The sequence below is a fragment of the Gadus morhua genome, chromosome 3 (assembly GCF_902167405.1).
Source record: "Gadus morhua chromosome 3, gadMor3.0, whole genome shotgun sequence".
Classification (NCBI taxonomy): Eukaryota; Metazoa; Chordata; class Actinopteri; order Gadiformes; family Gadidae; genus Gadus; species Gadus morhua.
Window position 1 is genome coordinate 12,618,702 of NC_044050.1, and position 12,655 is coordinate 12,631,356.

Here is a 12,655-nt window from a genome sequence, read left to right on the forward strand (position 1 = left end):
AAGTTAATTCTGATCATAACATTATGTTGGGCATGATCTTAAAGGCTAATGTGTACTACATACCCGGTATCTCGTGTTTTGAATCATACATGGATGAATATGAATCGTATGTTTCCTTGCTGTGCATGTGCGTATGCGTGTGCATGTGCGTGTGCCTCTCCGGGCCCCAGGTGCGAGCAGACCCTGTTCAACGCCCCCGGGGAGGCGCTGGCCCTCACGGACGCGGCCCGCCTCTTCCTGTCCTCGGAGAAGGAGAACCGTGCGCTGCAGGCCCCTGGATTTGACGAGCACCTGCAGGCCGCACTCAACTGCTACAGCTTCGCCATCAAGGTAAGGACTCCCTTCACACACACTGCTCGGTCTCATTACTAGCGCACCGCTTTCAGAGCCAACGCCCCTGCCTACCTCCTGCTTAACCTGACATGCCCTCTTTCAACAAGGAAGTGGAGGTTATGGACGTCTAGATGCAGTGGTGAAACTTAAGCAGTCCAAGTCTTTGGTCGAGACTCGCCTGTCATACCCATAAAGATGAAAAAAGAATTGTCCCTCTCTTTTGTTTATCAAAATACCAAATCAGTCGTATCTCTGTCAATGAGCAGTTGGTGAAATATAAATATTGATATCAATATAGATATCATCTTTTGTCATTTAATTCAATAACTAAGAACGACGAGCATTAAGGATTAGCATAAAACATTTATTCGTAACTTAACGTATTTGTAGGTACTAGAGAAAAGCTGACATGGTGAATGGTGCTGTTGTTGCTATGTGTTTCCTTCCTATCTTCATGTACCTTCAAATCAATGGGATAGGTTGCTTTGCCGTCTGGAGAATTGTGTCCTCTGTGCATTCCAGCTCTGCTCTCTTGCCCACATTCGAACAAAGACGGGTGTGTAATACCAATGTACTGATGCCTTGCAGGTGTACATTGAGATGAACCAGCCTATCATGGCAGCCAGCCTGTCCTTAGAGCTGGGGAACGCACTCAAGGTAAGATGATGCTTAAAGGTGACATATTATACCCCCTACCATCACACTCACACCTGGTTGCAGTGTTAATTTCGTTAACGAAAAATATGACGAAAAATGTTCGTCAACGACCTTTTTTCCGTGACTAAGACGAGACGTTGACGAGCTAAAAATAGATCTGTGATAATAAAAACGATGACGAAATGTCATTTTGTTTTCGTTGAGACGAGACAGGACGAAAATGTTATTGGTGTGCTGTTTGGACATTCAAAATGCACGATATTTTCCAATCAGTACACTCCCGTAAGGTTCTTATGCAACTGTTCACTCCTCCAGTAAATAGGACGGACCTTAGCTACGACTTGGCAACGGGAGGTATGGTCCACTCAGCTATGAGCTAACGTTATGCATTGTACATGATTCGAAATTCTTCCCAGCTTTTATTCCACAGATACTAGGGTCAATAGCATATAACCGCGTTGTCTGATTACAGTTAATTCATTTTTCACAATTTACCGGCTCTCGTTTTGAAGAAAATCACCGCGCCATTCGTTTCAATGGGAATCGCCACGGTCTATACTTCAACATAAGGTGGACTTTGAAATTCGTCCCAGCCTTTATACCCAAGATACTATCGGGTTTATAGCATATAACCGCGTTTTCTGATTACAGTTTAATGCATTTTTCACAATTTACCAGCTATCGCTTTGAAGGCTGAACAGACAAGAGTAGTAAAGTGTGACGTCACGTTTCGAGAGCAACAGATTTTCGGTTCTACGCAACCAAATTAACAAGGGGAAATCCTATGGCACACAAACCTTTTATAGAAAATGAACAATCTTTTTGCGAATTGATTTGTGAGTTTGCTTTACCAATGATGTAAGTAATATTGAGAATAGATTGTCTTCATATTAAAAAAAAAACTAAACTAACGTTTACAAACGTTTCCTTTTAATACCCCAGGGGAATACATGAACGCCTCGACATTTTTCGATTGGTAGTGATTTTCACCTCTTGAAATTGATTTATTTTAATTTTGAAAGAAACAACACATGGAAGCAATGGAGAACACCATCTCTCGTTCGGTTGTTTAGAACTGAAAATCCGGTTGCCAGGACAACGTAACGTTTTCACTTTAGTACTCTATTTGAGTGGAACAACTTAGCAGGTGTCCATATAGCCTATATAGGGTTAGCCTAATTGAACTAGTTTAAAAAGAGAAAACATTTTGACTAAAAGTAATGACTAAAAGTTGACTAAAATGTAAGGAATTTTCGTTGACTAAAACTAGACTAAAACTACAAAGGAAAACAATGACTAAAATGTGACTAAATATACTAAGCATTTTCGTCAAAAGACTAAGACTAAGACTAAATCTAAAATAGCTGACAAAATTAACACTGCCTGGTTGCATAATATTTCACCTTTAAGATCTAGCTCCCCTGTAGGTTCTCACAACCGTTCTCACAAACAATCATGTAAGCCTTACCAATCGTTTCTAATAGTAATCTAACTCTGTCTGTCTTCCGATCTGGATGACGATGGGGATGGTAGGAGATGAACAGACCGGGGGAAGCCGTGGTTCACTACCAGAGGGCTGCCGAGCTCCAGACGCAGAATCCCGTGGAGGCTCTGCTGTCCATGGGAGAGATGGCCACCTGCAAGATCCTCACCCGTGAGTTCAGCCGCGAGTGTAACATTACTCTAGCGCTGTGTGAATCGGCCTTCCTTCATCCTCCTATAAGACTGGGCGGAGCAGGTGGTGGGATCTCTAGAACTTCTGGGTTAAAGGAATACCGCAACCAAAATTATTTACTCCAATGTATCCCATGGGTACAAGTAATCTTTTTGGGGGGGTCATTTTTTAGATTACCATTGTGGATTGTATTGTGTGTCTTTGTGGATTGTGTGTGTCTTTGTTTATTGTGTATGTTTTTGTGGATTGTGTATGTTTTGCTGTATTGTGTATATCTTTGTGTATTGTGTATGCCTTGCTGTATTTGACGCTGTGTGTGTGTGTGTGTGTGTCTGTGTTGGGCAGGGGACTATGACGGAGCGCTGACGGTGTTTACGGAGATGCAGCTGATCTGTCAGGAGAGGGGGCTGCAGCTCCCCAGCACCAACGCCCCCGTCGGTCAGTCCCGTAGCTATCTAAACCTAACTCGTATGTGCATCTCCACGAGGCGGCCCTGGTGTTCCCGTGATACGGAGTGAGACTCTCTCATGCTTCTGCTCCTCTCAGGGGCCTTCCTGGACCTGGTGGCCAAGTGTGAGATCTCCAGAGTCCTGCTGCTCATGTTTCTTGAGGTAGGCACCGGGACAAAGAACTTCATGCTTTTTAGTCGTAAATAATACAGAAATGTTCACCCACACTTTGTGAGACCCACATGGAACCAAGCTGAAAAAAGGGATTTTGGAGTTGACTTACCCTTTAGAAGGCCAGGTTTGTAGAGTCATATAGCTTTGGATTGGACATTATTGGCCCTAATATTATGAAATATACCATATAACACATAACACATTCCTACCAATATGAGTATAGTTGGTCCTATTTCTTAGAATACTGAAATACATTTTAAGGGAAAGATGACTATTATTGTGGTGGATAAAGAAAATGGATTGCAGTCATCTAAAAAATGTGTCCAAAGATTGATCTGATGGTAGGAAATTACTTGAATCCCTTAAACGTCAGAGCATGTCCCTTCTGCTCCGTTGTGTCCACAAGAAGGCGCTCATGATCAAATGTGGTTTGCGGTGATTTACGATGGAAGGGCAGACAGCTATATATATATATATATATATATATATATATATATATATATATATATATATTAAAAAAAAAAGAAACGTCCTAAACCATAAATTAGAATAAAAAATAGATGAATTGCCCAGCTCTACTCACATCGTGGTTATCATTCACGCACCCCAAGGCATTGACCGTCGTGGCTCCTCTCCTCTCTGGGTGGTGTTCCCTGAGCAGTGATTCATCATTCACATCAGTCATTCTGATGTGATGTCACACTGACGGACCCATCCCAGGCTACGGAGGCTCAGCCCCCTCCATTGTTGAAGCAAACGCACTTTCTTTATCCATCGTCACAACGTTCTCTGTGCTTGAGGGTTTCATATCATAAACAAAAATAAGGCCGTTCAGTGCCTCTCAGAATCCCAGGGACAGTTATGACCTGGGGTGGACATTTAGGTAAGGTGTTTCTCCTGCCATTTCCGTAGCCACAGTAACTGGGCCGTTTCCTGCTCTAATTGAGTCCGGTGGGGTAGTCGGCCTAACCGTACATCATTGTGTTGTTCATATTTAACATATATTTATTAATATATATCTTTACCCTCAAATGCTATCAAATCTACCCCCTCTACAATCAACCCACATTGTATTTCCCAACTTTTTTTGGACAGCCCTCACATCCATAAATACATACTCAATCTCCTCTACATGAATTCATGCAAACGGCCCTAAATGAATCATTTGAGATAAATTTCATTCAAGTCATTATTTCTAGTACTTTAGAGAAGGCTAGACGTTGAAGAGATTTCAGGTCTTGTGCAATACGTGACAGGCCTTGTATCATGCATTGGATCCAGAAGCCCTGACCCAAAGCCTTCTTCATCTGGTCAGGTTGAAAACGTTGTCCGTACAACTGACGAGCTTTGTTTTGACGAACACTGTTTATCCTCCCAGCCCCCTCCCCAGAAGCTGCTGCCAGAGCACGCTCAGACCCTGGAGAGGTACGCCTGGGAGTCCTTCGACCCGCACAGCCAGGGTAAACACACACACACGCACACGCACACGTTGCTCTCCTAAAACCAGCAACCACAGAAAACCTGAATTCCTATACAGAGGTTGAATTCCTATACAATATATCACGTAGTTTTCCTCTCTAGATGTAGAAATATCCTGGTGACGTTCCACCCTTCAAGGGGCCGTTTCAAACCAGATTCTGGTGCTCGCTGGCGTCACGGGTTCGAGGGGTGGAATTTGAAGACGCGCGTTGAGTACCGTCGTTAGCGCCACTGAGGGCGCTCTTGGAGCGAAGCCGTTCTACTCGTTTAGCTAAAGGACTTCTCTCCTCTGCTCCACAGCCACCTTCCTGCCGGAGACAGTCTTCCTGCTGCTGCAGTCAGTGGTGGTGAGAAACAAAGCCAAGCTCCCTTCACCGCCAACAGGATTTCCTGCTTCCAGCTTCCTTTCTTAGGAAGTGGAAAATAACGTATACATCTGCATCGCATGCACACATAATATATACGAGTGCAGAACGGCTACTTAAACGCGTATGCGTCCGAGATGTCTACGAGTTTATATTTGTTCATGCTTTATGCAGTATTATATTATGGGCATTATTCCTTTATAATCCTTCCAGGAAGGCATTGAAAATGAACAGGCTAACAAACGGAGCGAGTAGCTCTCAGGAGGAGAGCACCAATAGTGTGGAGGAGACTGTGTCCAGGTGATCTGCCTTTGCCGTTAAGGCTTTATTTATGCCGAATGTCATGGCAAATGTGTTTTACAGATGGCCTGCCAGGAAAAAGACACAGAATCCCTGAAGTCTCTTCAAACTGAGCTGTGGTGAGCATTCCTCAAGCCTTTCCATCACACCAGAGACGAAGCCCGTTTCCACTACTTTCTTAATTTTCCCATATCAACTGTGTAACTGTTTTGAATGCCTGTGTGTGTGCGTGTCTTTGCTATAGGCCCTATCTCTCAGCTGAGCAGAACCACCTCCTCCACTTGGTGGTCCAGGAGCGAATCACCCCCTCTGGACAAGGAATTTAGTACAGTCCCATTCAAGGTTCCAGTTCCTCTCCCCTCCCACCCCCAGGAGAGCGCCACAATGGAACATTCCTGTGGGCGGTGCGGTCTGTTTTAGGGCCTGAGGGAAGGTTGTCGCATCAGGAGCCATCACGCATTAGTCTTCTTCTCTTTAGAGTTGACACAATACTCTTGCTTTGTCCCGATTGGGCCTCCCCTGACAGCTGCCCGGGGCGCCACCACCACCACCACCCTCCTGGTGGCCACCACCACTATCACTATCCCTAGAACCGGTTTGAAAACTGGAGACGGCCGCAACGGCACCGGGCTGTCGTGTTCTCAAAGTTGAACGTTGCAACATTTGAACCCACTAATCTTTTAGGACCCTAATGGTGAATGAGCTTTATTTTGCCCGTGGAGGCTTGTTGTGTGACTCGACACAATTTATTTATTGTTAACGTTTTAGGAGATGATGTATACACTGCACACTGGTTTGAGTCGTGTTTCTTTTTTTTCTTTTTATTAATAAATGGTATGGCTTACAATGTACTATGGTGGCGGGAAAGCCCATTGTCCTCCATTCATTTTCTGTTCACACGTACAAATGATATGTACTTTACTAAGATAGCAGCCAACTAGAACACAACAACAGAGTCAAACATGGTCTCAAACTCAAAAAAGTATACAAATATTATAAATGTTTACAATGCCACAGAGTACACAAACATAAAAAGGTAAGATATACTCCACTTTTTTACTTCACATATACTTCAAATAGCAATAAAACTTTGTAGTACACGCTGCGTCAAGCCATGGGGACTCTTTCCTGATTCCAGTACTGCAGTGGGAATGTTAAAGTTCTCTTGCCCTGCTTTGTGTTCTTCAATACAGTACCACTGTCCCGACACTACCGTTGTAATCACAGGTAACCCCATGGTACTCGCTGTATACTCAGACAATGCTTATGACTAATGCATCCCCCTCCTAGCTTCAACTATACAAAAAGAAATGGCTATGGGCTCAGTTATAGATCTTTTTTTATCATCGCTCTCTAAATGTCTTTAGGCACAGTGGCGATACACATCAAATTATTTACGGGTAAATCTATGATCATAGGATCATGCTGCCACAAAAGAGGAATTAAGACAACTCGCCCACCCAGGAACTCTACTACGGTCCATCACATCTATCCTTTCGAGTTACCCCATCCCAATGCCTCGATACCCCCCGCCACCCCGGAAAACTCCCCATACAGCCTAACTAGCGTCTCAACCCCCCCACTTCATCTAGACTTTCATCTTCACATCTGTGGCAGATTCAACACATCGAAAGACAAATACAATTCAACCCCTTTTAAAAAATAAAAAATAAATCTTTCCCAAATGATTTTCAGCCAAGACCAATCCCCCCCCCCCCCCCCCCCCCCCCCCTAGTCGCTCTTCTTCCTCAGGACGATGTAGGTGACGGCCAGGATGAAGGTGAGGACGAAGGAGATCCAGGCCAGCACATAGCTGTGTCCAAACCCGCCCTCCTGTCGGAACTTGAACTCTGAGGTGTAGACCGAGGCGGCGATCATGATGCACAGGCCTGCCCAGGTGAAGGAGGCAGAAGGGGGTTGCCATGGTTATATATTGCAGCACGGCTCTAACGGTTTGATCACATTTTCATGAGCTCTTTACAAATGGCAGACATTGGTTTGGAGCCTTTCGCTGTGGATCTGTGTTTGTGTTCTTCGGTTGGAATACTGATGTATAGTGATATATAGTATAGTCGTTCAACATCTTGTGGTTTGTGAGTGTGTGTGTATGCATCTTGGACATCTTGGACTGTCAAACACGGCTGCTCATGTTCACAGTGGGTGAATATGATGTGAATTGTGAACATGACTAATATTGCAGGAAAACTCGAGGGGGGTATTGACACTTAAATTAACCGGTCCAAAAATACCTGCAGGCACCCCACTGACACTGCTCAGACAGGTTTACAGCGTGCATGTTTTGTTTTAAATGGGTAAGCTGACACGTTTTACTTACAAGAGAGCATCTGCAGGATTCCAGAGAATGTGAAACGTTGTCCTTTCCCCAGGGTGAACAGCTGAGCCACAAACACAAACAGGGCCAAGATGGCAAAGATACAGGCCAGGACAGAGGTGGCCTGCACTACCTGCAGATACTCTGTAGGGGGAGACAAAGAGAACAGCAAACTTCAGAAAGAGCATAGTAAGAGGAATGATTCAAACAAGGGCACTCTAAGGGCCATATTTATTGACCTCAAAGGTGCTGCAGATGGCTACAGGAGTGGTTATCAGTGCATATTGTCAGGGATCAACCATCGTCAATGTGAGACATAGGTGGCAGGGCTACTGCTAAAGTAGAGGCAATTCTATGAAGAGTCGTACATAAATAAGTGCTTATCGTGATGTTTGTACTGACTACATATGCAGAAACAGAGCACACAGTGAAAAGGCTATTTCAACCTATTGTGCATGCATACAATGCATACATCTGACTCAAGATGAGACAAAAGTGAGAATGATACACTCCTTGTTACCCCAAAGCAACAATCTAATGTTGTTTACTCTCAAAACATGTTGGACGTGACACTAGTTATTTTGTGTTTGTACCCGGGACATTCCCTTGTGTGGCTTTGGCTACGATAAGGATCATTCTGTGTGGTGGGGGTCACCTTCAGGGTAGTCGGCGAGGTTCAGCTCCTTGTAGTGCCAGTCGTTCCCTTGGAGCACCCAGCGTCCCCACACATCTGTGGACAGCTTATCGGTCATCCACCAAGCCTGTGGACGTCAAAGTACACCTTACAGTGGTTCTCTTTTGGAATGCGAATACTACTGCAGAATGAATGCAGAGAACCGCAGCCCCTAGGTGACAGAAGAACTTAATGCAGTAGGAATGCTGTACTATTTTCCTTGCACCACACACACACACACACACACACACACACACACACACACACACACACACACACACACACACACACACACACACACACACACACACACACACACACACACACACACACACACACACACACACTCCACATGTGAGGACCTAAAATAAAATCACAACATATGGAACATGAATTGCCTTGTAGCAGTAGTCCAATGTCTGCTTGTTTACAAAATAATAATAGATGAGTTGTTTGTGGGAAGAAAAACCAAAGGGCCTACATTATCCAGGTATAATCAGTAGTACTAATAATGATGAAGCATGCCTACAGTATCGAGGTATAATCAATAGTAAAAAATAATGATGAAGCAGGCCTACATTATCGAGGTATAATCAATAGTAGTAATAATGATGAACCAGGCCTACATTTTCCTGGTATAATCAGAAGTAGTAATAATGATGAAGCAGGTCTACATTATCCAGGTATAATCAGTAGTAGTAATAATGATGAAGCAGGCATACATTATCCAGGTATAATCAATAGTAGTAATAATGATGAAGCAGGCCTACATTATCCAAGGTGGCCACCAGGAGCAGGATGATGGTGGTGATGTGCAGGAGGACTATCCCGGCCAGGATCAACATGATGGCTCACTGAACGCAGATAACACAATCCAACGGAAGGGGGGGGGGGGTATTTATGTAGAAAATGTGTTTTCAAAACACACAGAGAGAGAGAGAGAGAGAGAGAGAGAGAGAGAGAGAGAGAGAGAGAGAGAGAGAGAGAGAGAGAGAGAGAGAGAGAGAGAGAGAGAGAGAGAGAGAGAGAGAGAGAGAGAGAGAGAGAGAGAGAGAGAGAGAGAGAGAGAGACACACACAAACAGTTTATATGCGACTCCAATTCCACAGTAGAAGGAAATAACGGCCCGAAGACAGAGGGAATAAGGGCAGCTGCAGCGAGTTAGGACCTGTCCCAGACGTCGCATTCACACTGTGTTTAGGAATAATTGCATGGCCCATCTGCACTGACACACACCCCTGCTTACAACCATGCAACGATCCCCCGGGTTCCTCTGCTCCTCATTCAATTCATGGATGTATAATATGTTTAATATGTTACACTGAATCTTGGGCAATACAATAAGCCTCTGCTTGGGCCAACTACTGAGCCACCAGAACATGTGTCGAAATAAAGAATACAAACCACAGATGCTATCAATAAGCCAACTTATATAGCATCTCTATATATATTGTGAGTAGATGAGGGGAAATCACATTTCTTGCCTCAAAACCCATTTGTTTACAGATTGTATTCTCGCTTCAGGCCCACCTGGGACATTTCACACCACTATCCTTGAAATGGCTGAAAACATAACAGTTGACCCAACACAATTGACAGTAATGTGCAATCAAATCAAATGTAATGAATTAAATCACATGTTATTCAAATCACAATCAAAATCCAAAGTATAATAGGCCTAATTATCTTAGATAGCTTTTTTCAATTTCGAAATAATGTCATCAAGTTTACATCAACAGTTTTTGGTTCGTCTGTCAGATGATTAAGCTTCGTCCAAAAGCTATTTATTATCAATGAAACTATCTTTGAAATGTCAAAGTTGATAACAACACCCCAAAGAGTTGAGGGGAGTCTATCACCTGATAAAAACAAAAACGTGTAGAACAATTACAACAGGCTACAACGTTAACGCAATACTTTACAAGATTCAAGATTCAAAATTGCGTAAATGCATTATACTTTTCTTAGGATACATAATTTGCTATATTACACTTCAAGGTACCTCAGAACACGCAGATATCACATTATGTACAATAGGTCGTGGTCATTTGAACCCGGGCCCTGTTCCTAGTCCGCTTTCAAAAGAGCGCGAGAATATGACGACGGAAAATTATAGGCACGTCTTGTATGCACAAAAACAAGCTTATTGAGTTGATCTATTTACACACTGCGGTATTTCAAAGCCTTTGGGACACGCCTCCTCTATAACAATTTACTTTGGCGTTCAAAGAGTTAATGAGCAGATCTCTGCAAGCGTTGTCGAGCAGCGACTCTTGAGTTTCAACAATCTGCTGATGGTTAACAAAAGTAGAAAGAAAACATTCCTAAACACATTTAGTCGGATATCTTAATATGAGCGCATAAGCGAAATAAGATTCCTGCGGGAAAAGTTCAAATTTTAAACAAACGATGGGTCCTACCTGTATGCAGTTCGACGCACGAGAATTGTTTGCAATCCGAAACACTCAACAGCGGCGGATCCACAGGATACACATACTTTCTCCCTCCGCTCATTCCCTCCCTTTCCTTCAAAACCCCACCCATATCCGCAACATTTTCTCTCCAAAAAGCTGGAGACGCCGGTTCCTTTCCCTGTGTAACACTACACGTCCATGGTGTGACCGCGTCATCACTGTTGCTTGCTGACAAAAGCGCGCCGTTTGGGACTGTTATGGGTTTTCAAAGTTTGCACAACAGCGAACATTTTCTCTTCTCACAATCGACATCTTCGTGATTATTGTTGCGCTAAAGAATATTTGTGTTTCGGCTACTTTTCATTTTTCTTTCAACTTAGGCTACTTTAACTAGAACTAGGTCTACTTAAATGCCCCTCATGATAAAGTAGCACGGAAATTAGTAACCCGACCCCAAAGAAGATCCCTATCTTTGTTTAGAATGACAAATACTATTATCAAGTAATTGTATTACTGCAATAACTTGATAAAAAGTGAAAAGGAACTTTTACAGAATCATGTAAAATAATGAGACTGTTCAAAAAGACAACGGATGAACCAGCACAGCAATGCAGAGCAGAGGACAAGGAGGGAACACACAATATATAGAATAATGCATAATCTAAGAAGTCAAAGTTCCCAAAAATAGGAAAGATGTGATCATTAATTTGTGATTTTTGGGGCGCCCTCTAATTAGATTTTTTCTTGTGTTGAATTCATGATTTTATTCCTGGACAACATAATAAGCTCTTCTTTTCATATAATTTCCCTCTGATTATGGCTGCTTGTATCCTTCTTTACCTAGGCCTGATTTTCATGTGTGACAGTTTTCACACCAAACCTCACAAGTTGGCCCGATAACTTATTTCCTGATCTGAGATTAATTGATTGATATTATTGGCCGATGGTCTAGTCATTAAATGTTCAGTGAGAAATAGCAAGCATCAAGACTCTGATTTAAATCTTGGTAGCAACAAAAGGTCAACTCAAAAGGGGGGCAATAAGGTCTACACATAGGAGCCTTAAGTATAATATGTAACTTATTTACTTCAACGTAAATATTCACTTGTCAGATCACTGCACGGGCTTCGATTATTTTCTGATTCCTATAGCTAATCTACCCACCTGCTTTCTTGTAGGCCTACAGCACATTTTGTAATTGCTCCAAATATTGATTATATGCTTTGTTTGTAGCTATGTAAGTCAGTTTATAAAGCGGTCAGCTATTGGTTCAATGTAATGGGTCTGGAGGCCTGCTGAGAAAAGCTGATCTCCGATACTGAACCTTTGTTTCTGATTGCTTTTAAACGGATGCTGCTCTGCAATCTTGAATGAAATGGCATGTTTAAAAAAAAGTATTGCGTTCTATTTGCACAGCTATATCTCACACTTAAGGGCCATAGAATGATCTTAGCTGTTTGCTCTTATCTGAAGTGTGTATTTATTATATTTCTGCCACTCAGTTAATTCTGTGGTCCTAAATTACTGAAATCAGGAAACAATCTAATAAAGTGTGTAGGCCTATTTTTCCCTGTTATAGAAAACCTAATGGTTGAATGAGGATGAACCTGTGTATACAATCAGGTTAAAGAGTTATTATAATTAAACTGTTAAAATGACTTGGCATTTGTGCATTGATCCTAAAGTTATATTTTAGAGAAGAAACGCAGTAGGTAAGTTAAAAAGACCACCATCCATGTCCATCCCTATGATAGGCTACTTAAATGATTGTTAATTAGTAGTGCGAGGTGACGTTTCTGTGCAC

The 12,655-nt window shown here is 42.7% G+C and overlaps 2 protein-coding genes across 4 annotated transcripts in view; one reads left to right on the plus strand and one right to left on the minus strand.

Annotated features, from left to right (window-relative positions):
• Positions 1–6,283, plus strand: part of f8a (coagulation factor VIII associated) — a 10,290-nt gene extending 4,007 nt beyond the window's left edge. For all 3 annotated transcript variants that reach the window (XM_030352869.1, XM_030352870.1, XM_030352868.1), the window contains exons 9-17: positions 171–330; positions 922–990; positions 2,524–2,644; positions 3,011–3,103; positions 3,212–3,276; positions 4,667–4,748; positions 5,068–5,114; positions 5,496–5,551; positions 5,677–6,283. In XM_030352869.1, the coding sequence (XP_030208729.1) occupies positions 171–330; positions 922–990; positions 2,524–2,644; positions 3,011–3,103; positions 3,212–3,276; positions 4,667–4,748; positions 5,068–5,114; positions 5,496–5,551; positions 5,677–5,758 (775 nt within the window). In that variant the 3' untranslated portion in view covers positions 5,759–6,283. The remainder of the gene's footprint in view (positions 1–170; positions 331–921; positions 991–2,523; positions 2,645–3,010; positions 3,104–3,211; positions 3,277–4,666; positions 4,749–5,067; positions 5,115–5,495; positions 5,552–5,676) is intronic.
• LOC115541110 (epithelial membrane protein 1) lies at positions 6,233–11,034 on the minus strand. Its single transcript, XM_030352894.1, has 5 exons — positions 10,858–11,034; positions 9,208–9,291; positions 8,420–8,525; positions 7,768–7,908; positions 6,233–7,321 (listed from the first exon to the last, which is right to left on the minus strand). The coding sequence occupies exons 2-5, from the start codon at positions 9,280–9,282 to the stop codon at positions 7,164–7,166; spliced, it is 480 nt and encodes a 159-aa protein (XP_030208754.1). The 5' UTR covers positions 9,283–9,291; positions 10,858–11,034; the 3' UTR covers positions 6,233–7,163.
• Positions 11,035–12,655: the final 1,621 nt, after the last annotated feature.